This window comes from Oncorhynchus nerka, linkage group LG10, assembly GCF_034236695.1.
Source record: "Oncorhynchus nerka isolate Pitt River linkage group LG10, Oner_Uvic_2.0, whole genome shotgun sequence".
In the NCBI taxonomy this organism is placed as follows: Eukaryota; Metazoa; Chordata; class Actinopteri; order Salmoniformes; family Salmonidae; genus Oncorhynchus; species Oncorhynchus nerka.
This window is the reverse complement of record NC_088405.1, coordinates 40412142-40422253: the sequence shown is the minus strand read 5'-3', so window position 1 is coordinate 40422253 and position 10112 is coordinate 40412142. Positions and strand designations below refer to the sequence as shown.

Below are 10112 nucleotides of genomic sequence, written 5' to 3'. Positions count from 1 at the left end.
CATTAATGCCCACCACTCTACCTCATCAATTGCTTCCTGTACCTTCCTGACTATGTATGGCTTCTCTTCCATAAGGCCCCATCATCTGCAAATATCGACCTCCCAGTATCTGGCTGTACCTGAGAGTAAACATTATTGGTCATGACTGAGAACAACAGAGGACTAATCACGCTCCCATGTGGTGTACCATTATCCACCAGGTAGCTGCCTGATAGTGACTTTCCCATCCTCACCTGGATAGATCTACCAAACAGGAAATCCTTTATTCAGTGGTACGTTCTTCCTCCTACCCCCATAATATCAAGCTTGATTAATAATCCCTCCTTCCACATCATATCATACGCCTTCTCCTCATCAAAAAAGACAGCTATAACAGTCTCCTTGTTCACCTGAGCCTTCCTGACCTCTGCTTCTAAGCAGAGCACTGGGTCCATAGTTCCCCTTCCCTTCCTGAACCCACTCTGATGTGGCGATACTAGCCCCCTGCTCTCTAGCAAGTGCGTTACCCTCTCCGTAATCATACGTTCCATAATCTTACATACATGTGATGTTAAAGCTATTGGCCGATAGCTTGTTGGCCTCATTGGGTCCTTCACTGGCTTCCGGATTGGTACCACTGCCTCCTTCCAGCTGCCTGGTAGTTTCCCCTCCTCCCACACTGTGTTGTACAACACCAATACCTTATCCAGTGCATCATCACTAAGATGGTCCAACATAATATAGCACACCTTATCTTTCCCAGGTGAAGTTAACCCTGCCTTACCTATTGCCCTTTTCCACCTCTGCCATGGTAAATGGTGCATTCAACACATCATCTACATCCTCCCTCTAATCCAGCACTCCAGCATGCTTCTCTCTCACGAACGGATGCTATAACCTCTAGTACTGGGCAGCAAGTTCAGTATTTCAGGTCATGTTATTCTATAGACAATGGCTAAATGACTAAATAACAAGCCAATATCCTTTTTTAAATGCTTGTCATTCTGACAGGGCAAATCGAGGAGTTCAATATGGCACATGAACCATTTTTTCATAACCATGGTTTAGGTATTCGGATGTTGACATGGAAAGTTAATGTTCATGTTAGACTCGTCTTGAATTTAGACTTCCCTTCCTGCCCTCCTCCAATGGAAACTAAAGCTGCATCAAACCCGGGGGGGGAGTCATGTTTTCTGACTGCTTCAGATAAATAAGGTTTTATTCACAACGTAAGCGTCCATTATTTTTTACATTATCATATTATCTGATGAAAGAAAGAGAGAAGAGGGAGCCTAGCATATAAATAGATCGCACACATTTGAACTTTTTATTGATTGCAACATAATCACGTAATGATAAAACAACAATTGATAACACTCATTTGTTTTCAAAAATCCTAGCTAACTGTTGCACAAAGATTGCCATTACGAGGAATCAAATGGTGAGCTGCAGCTTTGACACCGAACATGCCCACATTCTATTAAAGTGGAAAGACAAAAGTGGCTTTTACATTTCAAAGAACATGATCATATGAAGTAGAAACTTTGCCATTTTTCTGGATGAACTCAGTGTCCACTCTTTGTCCATCTTAACCTCACAGGTCTACCATTATAGGACAGGTGACGGTAAAGAAGTCCCCTTTAATTTCTGGTCTGGAAACAACATTTTCACAGTTGTACACTACTAATTGGAGGCTATCGTAGAAGCGGCACAGGCACTTGAAAGACATTAACATTGACATACAACCTGGTACACGGTCATGCAATGATACTTGGCCAACATGACTTTGAGGTAATGATTAACATACCGAAGAGCTGCTTGAAACACGGTCTATGTAATTCCAGCCATTTTTCAGCAAATGCACTTTTGAAATCCCCCAGTTTTAACTTGGAATACCCCCGTGCAACAGAAATGAAAGGGCACCAACTTTAGATTGTATATGTACAGTTTTATATAAATATACACATCTACCCCATTAAGAATCTTTATTTTCGACAATGGTTTTTGCTTTTAACTATCAATCTTGTCCACAATTTTTGCGGGTGAAGGCAAAGCCATCCAGTTTGCATAAACGCTATCATTGGCATATCTTGTAAAGACTGGGTTAGTGGCATCAAGTCTGTTGAGCAGTACGGGGCTCTTCTCAGGCCAGTTCGGGTATGACATGCCTAAAAACGAGAACATATCATTTTTCTGCACCGAGTAAAGAAAAAGAGTGCAGACAGTAAAGGCTCCCTCAAATTTAGGACAGAATGCATTTTTCAGAAGTTAATTATAGACGGTTGTTTGACATAGGACCATGAGAAGGCTATACATTTAGAATCCTATGCAGAAATCACTTCACAGACAATAATGGTGTCCATGGTTCCTGTATAGTTTAACCGAGAAAATATACTGGATTGATTAAATAAGATTCAAAAGACAAATAGCAACAATTATCGTTACATTATTGGTAATGTATGTCATGACCTCTAAATGTTATCCTTGGCTCACGCACCATTGATAACTGATGTCCACATAAAGCAGATACAAGAATTGCGTCACTGTAACAGGACACCATGGTCACCAAGTCACTGTTTGTTCATGGTAACTAAGTCATTGTTTGTTCATGGTAACTAAGTCACTGGCAGCCATCTTATTGCTAAATACTTTTATGAACTATCAACTGGAAGTGCTTAGGATCTATAGGATTTGTTTGGGAATTTCTTATGAAAATACTTTTACAAAGTATTGTTTATCAATGTTAGCCAAAAGTTGATTTCAAAAGACTTACTGTACGCTTACATTATGCTTAATAGGTAGCCTATATACACACAAACAATTCAGATAACTTAAGACAGTCTGGAATCCAAATGTAATAGATAATGATTGATTCAGCAAGGCCCTGTTTCAAATGTTAAACTGTTTTTTAACAGTATTTTCCAAATTAATAAAAAATTGCGGGTGTTGGAATGTGTTTTGAAAATGTTTATGTCGTCCAAAACGTATGTTTCCTAATATAAAATCAATACGTAGGATTGAATGTGGATTACAATATGTCATATAAGGGAATTATGGAAATGTTTACTATTTACAAATGTGTCAATATTTTGGTCAGGTTGAATGTACATCAGAAGCAGGTCCAAATAGTGATCATCAGACACAAGATTCTCCTTTCCCACTGACTCTCATTTCCTAAGAAATGGGAGACTTTTTCATGAAGCATGCCTAGATCACAGTCACACACTACAGGAAGCCAATCACAGCATGTCAAAAACAGAGCTTTATGTGTCCTGTCACTAAAATCGAGTAAATGCATGGGAAATTCTACCATAGAGCTTGTTTTCAATCCATGTGGAGGGAATGGTTCGAGGGAGAGGGGCATTATTGCTGTCCACTAGGGGTGTGTCCTCTTCGGAGAGGGCGTCGTCGTACAGTAGGGCGTCGGCTGGCGTAGACGCTGCCAGGTCCAGGTAATCCTGATAACAGGAGAGGAACACCTGATTAGGCTAATCACTAACGACAGGAAGGTGGAGCATACTGCTAATGCTGTCATAATACAGTCATGTCCTACCATGCAGTTAAGACCTAGCTTAACCTCCCATATGGTTACGATTGTAGCTAACTGGCATAAGAGATCCAATGACAAACATCTGATAGGAAACCGAATATATTAGAGCAATACATTTCCTACTTTTGTGTGAGATAAAAAGTATTAAAAGTACTCTGTTTCAAATCCTAAACATATGAATCATATTTTTGCACTGTATTTGGCATCCTAAAAATGGCACTATATTTGGCCTCTTTACCTCAACACAAGACCAACTGCTATCTATTGTAATTATACGTTTTGCAAATGTTGCCCAGGGCCATATTTTGGGGATGGTCACCTGACATTGGTTATACTTATTGCTGGACACGAGACTGGCCATTTGCGGTTTACTCCATTTATGACGTTGCGTACTGTAACTACCAGTGAGCAGTGTAACGACCGCATTAGACAGAGAAAGAGTGTTGGTTGTTTTTGCTTGATCCTACCCGGTTTTTCACCATCATCTTCTCCAGCTCTTTGCTGATGTCTATGAATATGGGCCTTTTGTTTGACTCCTGTTTCCAGCATCGAAGCATCAGATTATACCTGCAGAAACACATTCATACAACACTTAATGGTCAGAAGCAACAACACGTAACACACGATTCACCGTGAAAAGAAATGAACGGGATGGTTCACCTGCAATTTACAATAGATCATTAGAATGAATAAGTGTGGGTTTGCTGCCGGCTTGTCATGTCATGGATGTCATCACCATCACAGTGTAATAGAGTAACAGTGAGTTTTACTGTGGTTACAATGACGCTGGGGTAAAGTAAAGTGGCACACGTACATTTCCTCAGTACAGTTTTCTGGTTTCTCCATCCTGTAGCCAGTCTTGAGGAGGTTAAAGAGGCGTTCAGGGGCGATGCCTGGGTACGGGTTTCCACCCAGTGTCACAATCTCCCACAACAGCACACCAAAGGACCAGCTGGCAGGAGGCAGAGGACACCACATTAATAGCACCACAGTCTAATGCATGGGTGAAACAGTGACTGTTTGCTGTATAGTTTATCCGAGGCGGTAGGTAGCCTAGCGGTTAAGGGGATTGGGCCAGTAACCGAAAGGCAGCTGGTTCAAGTCACTGAGCTGGCAAGGTGGATAAATCTTCCACTCTGCCGTTGAGCAAGGCAATTAACCCCCAACAACTGCTCCCTGGGTGCCAATGACGTTAATTAAGGCAGCCCCCAGCACCTGTCTGATTCAGAGGGTTTGGGTTAAATGTGGAAGACACATTTCGGTCGAATGCATTCAGTTGTGCAATTTAGTATATTTTTTGATCATGCAAATATTGTTGGTTATGGATATGTATCACAGGTGTTTTAAGTTGTTTGCGCAAGGTACTCACACGTCACTTTGTGTTGTGTAAATGTGATCAAACAAGGATTCTATTGCCATCCATTTCACTGGGATTCGACCCTGAAAAGAGAGGCAAAAGAATAAGAGAATGGACATTGTGATTTCAGTTCTGTGAAAGAAATCCTTACTACAATCGATAACAAACTAATCGACAATTTCAGAAAACACTCAAATTTAGTCATTTTTAAAAGTACTTGGGTATTTGACATGTGGGTTCCCTACCTTGCTCCTCTTCACATATGAGTCTTCCTCATACACGTCCCGGGACAAACCAAAGTCAGAAATCTTCATTTTACGGCCCTCCGCAACTAGGACATTTCTTGCAGCGAGGTCCCTGTGAACAAGCTATTGGAGGATAAAAGTCAATTCAAGCTCCGTCCTTTACAAAATATGGAGTCACATTGACATTGAGCTAGGTTTATCATGGGATTCATACATACAGTGGGTTCCAAAAATGTTGGTAGCCTTAATGAATTGACCAAAAATATTAGTAAAAAAAAAATACTGAGCAATTTATATGCTCCAAAAAATGTGAAATGTATGTTACTTTATACTAATGCAATTGATTAGAGAAAGGGATTTTGTTTAACAAGTAATATTTATTTTATCTTTAGCATGTTTTGGCATTAGAGTTAGGAGAACAATAACCAGAACTTTACCCAGAACAAAGAACAAACCCAAAACAGGAAGATCAGAATGCCATGAACCAAGAGGTTAAATTCAAATCCCAGGTGAATAATAATGACTGTATAAATGAAAATGCACAATGTAATCATGTACAGTACCAGTCAAAAGTTTGGACACACCTACTCATTCCATGGTTTTTCTTCTTTTAAACTATTTTCTACATTGTATTTTCAGATTTCGTTATCAACAAACGCGGCGAAAAGTACAGTAAATGTGAAATGCACATAAAATCAACAGTGTAATGTTTGGATTAAGTCTTGTGTTAAGTGAACTGCTGTGTCCTCAACGTTGGTCTAATAATTTTTCCACAATCTCCAAACTGTTCCCTTTCAATTGCTACTATGCTTATGCATTTCATAGAAACATTCAAATGTAACCATATCCATATAAACCTATTCCTACTAGTGTAAAGGGTTAAGGGAATGGGCTCTTTGAAACAGTCACATCACTGAAATATTCCTATGAAAACATTAGTTAATGACCTAATGAGACTCTTAAGGGAACGTTCTCTAAAGTTGTATGAACATTTGTTGTTAACCGGGAAGATTCTTATCAATAAAATCAAACCAAATGTAATATTTGGTCCCATATTCCTGGCACGCATTGAGTACATCAAGCAGTTTGTTTTAGTTGTGTTTGATTATTTTGTGTCCAATAGAGATTCATGGTAAATCATGTATTGTGTCATTTTGGAGTCACTTTTTATTGTAGATAAGAATCAAATGTTTCTGAACACTTCTACATAAATGTGGATACTACCATGATTACAGATAATCCTAAATGAATCGTGAATAATGATGAGTGAGAAAGTTACAGAGGCACAAAGAGCACATCCCCCCCAAGACATGCTAATCTCCCTTGAAATTGGTAATGGTGAGAGGAGTATAATTTTGTTTGATTTTATAGATCAAAATCTTTAGGGATGCCAATCATTTTGACACCTATAATTTTGAGATAAACAAAATCTCTTTCTCTAAACAATTGTATTAGTATAAATATTTAAGTTTTTAGAGCATACAATATAGTTTAGTATTTGTTATACAGTCTTTTTGGCTCATAAAGTATTTATCAAGGGTGCCAATAATTTTGAAGGTAAGGTATACTAAAGGCAAATCCTTACTTCCACTTCAGTCAAATTTTCACTGAGTCATGCAATGGGAGACTGAGAGAAATTTGACTTAGGTGGAAGTTAAGATTTGCCACATGGTGAATATTTTGAAAGCGGTAATTGCTAGACAGGCACCTTCATTTCAGCCAGGTACTGCATGCCCCTGGAGATCTGCCAGGTGAAAGAGATCAGGTCGCCCATGGTGAGTGCCCTCTCATCTGGATTCTCCAGGTAGCTCGAGTTGCGGTTGGCATCGTTGCCTGACATGTAGCTGGGTCCCACCTTTCGGCTCTCACGCAGGAAGTTGCGCAGTGACCCATATTTGGCATATTCTACAATCAGATACATTGGACCTAGACGGAAAGACACAACATTTCAGAACACACACTTAGGCTTACAGTATCTGGCAGGATTGAATTAAATATGCATCACATATACCAGGTATAACACCGGAAGGTTAAGCATTGCAAGGACATCATGTTTTCATTAATATGATCAAGTGGGTCCACAATTTATTATACCACAATCTCGTGATGACTTTGAGCATCATTTGGTCAGACAGGGTATCTGAGGCACTGCTACCATAAAGGACAAGATCTGAAGACAAGATTCTCATGTATCACACATCTCCATTGTTGACGGTACAGTCAATCAACAATATTGATACCCTCAAACGGTGCTCGGAGTGGATCAGTATGAAGCCTTACCATCCTGGCTGCAGGCTCCGTACATCTTGATGACGTGTGGATGGTTGACTTGCTTCAGTAAGGTGAATTCTGACAGGAGGTCCCGCAGTTCACTATGTGAGGCGTGGTCTGTTGCAAAAATAAAAGAGAGATTCATGAAATACTTTCATAAAATACATCACCTTATAGGCGGACACACTGACGAGGGTGGTATTTAATAAACTTGCGGGATTGAATAATCTTGGATATCTTATATTCAGAGTTTGTGTAGCCAAAGTGATCTGTTTTAGGTCTTAGTCAGGAATCAGGACTGACAAACTGTACCATATGGATGGGCAAGGGCGCAACTTTCACTGGGGATTTTTTTTTTTACAACTTTATTTAACTAGGCAAGTCAGTTAAAAACAAATTCTTATTTTCAATGACGGCCTAGGAACAGTGGGTTAACTGCCTGTTCAGGGGCAGAATGACAGATTTGTCCCTTGTCAGCTCGGGGGTTTGAACTTGCAACCTTCCGGTTCCTAGTCCAACGCTCTAACCACTAGGATACCCTGTCCTCCCCACACTCTGAAATTGCATTTATGTCCCCCCCAGTTGTATCATTGGAATGTGATACAAAACAAGGCAAAGGTGTGCTTTAGGACCATGCAGACACCTCCGTTTGGAGTGTTTCTCATACCGGATAAAAAAAATATATAAATAATAATCATGTCCCCTCCACTTCTAAAACCAAAGTTGCACCTCTGTGAATGGGCTTTCATGAAAATGAATTGCGAGCTGACACTGTATACTATAGGCTACCATTCTACCTTGCAAGGATAAGAGGGGGCATTTTATTTTGTCTCGCCTAGGGTAGCAGAACTGCCTGCACCTTATATCTGTCATGGGCTGGCCAAAATTCACATCATAAAAATCTACTTCCACTGTATATTCAGTATACAGACACCTAGGGACTCACTCACTGCATGAGTCTTACAATAACTGTTCCTATTGTCTGCTCCTTGTCCGGTTAGCATTACCTTTAAGCATTTTCACAGCTACTGTGGTGTAACCAGCCTTTCCTTTCAGACGGAATGCAGTCGCCTTGACAACCTTCCCAAACTCCCCTTCTCCTAACGTTTTGCCCAGCACCAGGTTTTTGCGTGGAAATTCCCATTTGGGATCCTCCTGTTAAAACAATTAAGCAACACATAAAAAAAAAACATCTCTATTAATACAACATATATTTGCAGGTCTCATGATATTTCAAAAGGCAATTTATTATAGCTGGGTTTGCAAAATTCCGGAAACTTTCCAAACATTTTCAGGAAAGGCCTTACAGGTATTTTGAAGGTGTCAATGGCTACTTGGTTCTCCATGGAGTCCAACGAGCCACGGCGCATGTTGTTAGCGGAGTAGCTGATTGGGTAAGATTGTGCGGGCCGCCGGAAGGTCATCTCAGCCGAGGTGATGGGCGGCTTGGGGGAGTTCTTGTGGTAACGATGGATGAAGTAGGAGGACAGGAGAATGGAGACGATGAAGGAGAGCAGCACGGCAGTGGCAATGATGGTCTTGCAGACCTCGTCACACATGGCCTCTGCATCAGACAGGGTAGAAGGAGACACTGAACAAAAAACACGATGGAAACCACCCTTTGACAACACGGACAAAATGTAATTTCACCTTTGATTGACATACAGTATCATATCTTTAAACATCTCCATTTGGAATGCTGTTTCGTTACCTATTGGGGGGGGGGGGGGGAGTATATGGGTCAATACACGTAGAACAAAAAGGATTTGAAATGATACAACTCACCCTCTATATCATCCTTCTCACAGAAGCATTTTTCAGAGTAGCAGTAGCAGGTTCCATGGCCAGCTCTAATGCCAGACATGATGCCCTTCTCATGACCACCTATGACGGGTTCAACTGAGAGACACAAACACGTGTAAATCTATTGAATTCAACAATTTTTAAAAACTCTTGAAATACCATCAAAAAAATAAAGAACATCAATAAGGTAGCCAAATATAAATGGCCGTAAAAGACATTTCTCACTTGTACAATCCTGAGGACATATTGATGCGTCTTTGCTTTCAACTGCATCACAAAAGCCATCAGGGCACGTGCGGAGGTCAGGGGAGCAGGTGGAATAACTTTCTGATATTCCTGAAAGATAAAGGAAAAATATAATAGCACCATTTCCTGTTTCCATTAAATATGTTTCCATTAAATATGCGGCATATAGGGCTTGCAATGAAGAAGAATTTGTCTGTAACCGAGAATAGGACCTTCCAGCTGGATTACCTGGTCAATGACAGGTAATCTGGTCAATGACAGGTAATCTGGTCAATAACAGCGTGGGTACCTTTTGCAGAGCCCTGTCTCCATTGGCACCTCCCTGTGGTTGCCCCCAGGCCTCTGATGGTCTCACAATCCCCACGCTGTCTTCCCTTTGCACAGGAGAGGAACTGCTGGTCCTCTAGGCCCTGCTTATCAACTACACAACACAAACTTTATGAAGACAAAACACATGTTCACGGTATGCTTCGCTATTATGCGATTGTCAAGCAAGATCACAAGAGTCTTGGACACGGACAAAGATATGGACAGAGTCTTGGACACGGACAAAGCTATGGACAGAGTCTTGGACACGGACAAAGCTATGGACAGAGTCTTGGACACGGACAAAGCTATGGACAGAGTCTTGAACACGGACAAAGCTATGGACAGAGTCTTG

General features: G+C 40.7%; 1 protein-coding gene across 1 annotated transcript in view; it reads right to left on the bottom strand.

Annotated features, from left to right (window-relative positions):
* Positions 1-1292: 1292 nt before the first annotated feature.
* Positions 1293-10112, bottom strand: part of ret (ret proto-oncogene receptor tyrosine kinase) — a 31218-nt gene continuing 22398 nt past the window's right edge. Inside the window, exons 8-20 of the mRNA XM_029669857.2 lie at positions 9741-9872; positions 9431-9541; positions 9188-9301; positions 8710-8966; positions 8410-8557; positions 7412-7519; positions 6840-7057; positions 5132-5254; positions 4899-4969; positions 4344-4481; positions 3997-4096; positions 3290-3437; positions 1293-2147 (exon numbers count right to left, since the gene is read on the bottom strand). Of these exons, the coding sequence (XP_029525717.2) occupies positions 1990-2147; positions 3290-3437; positions 3997-4096; positions 4344-4481; positions 4899-4969; positions 5132-5254; positions 6840-7057; positions 7412-7519; positions 8410-8557; positions 8710-8966; positions 9188-9301; positions 9431-9541; positions 9741-9872 (1826 nt within the window). The 3' untranslated portion in view covers positions 1293-1989. The remainder of the gene's footprint in view (positions 2148-3289; positions 3438-3996; positions 4097-4343; positions 4482-4898; positions 4970-5131; positions 5255-6839; positions 7058-7411; positions 7520-8409; positions 8558-8709; positions 8967-9187; positions 9302-9430; positions 9542-9740; positions 9873-10112) is intronic.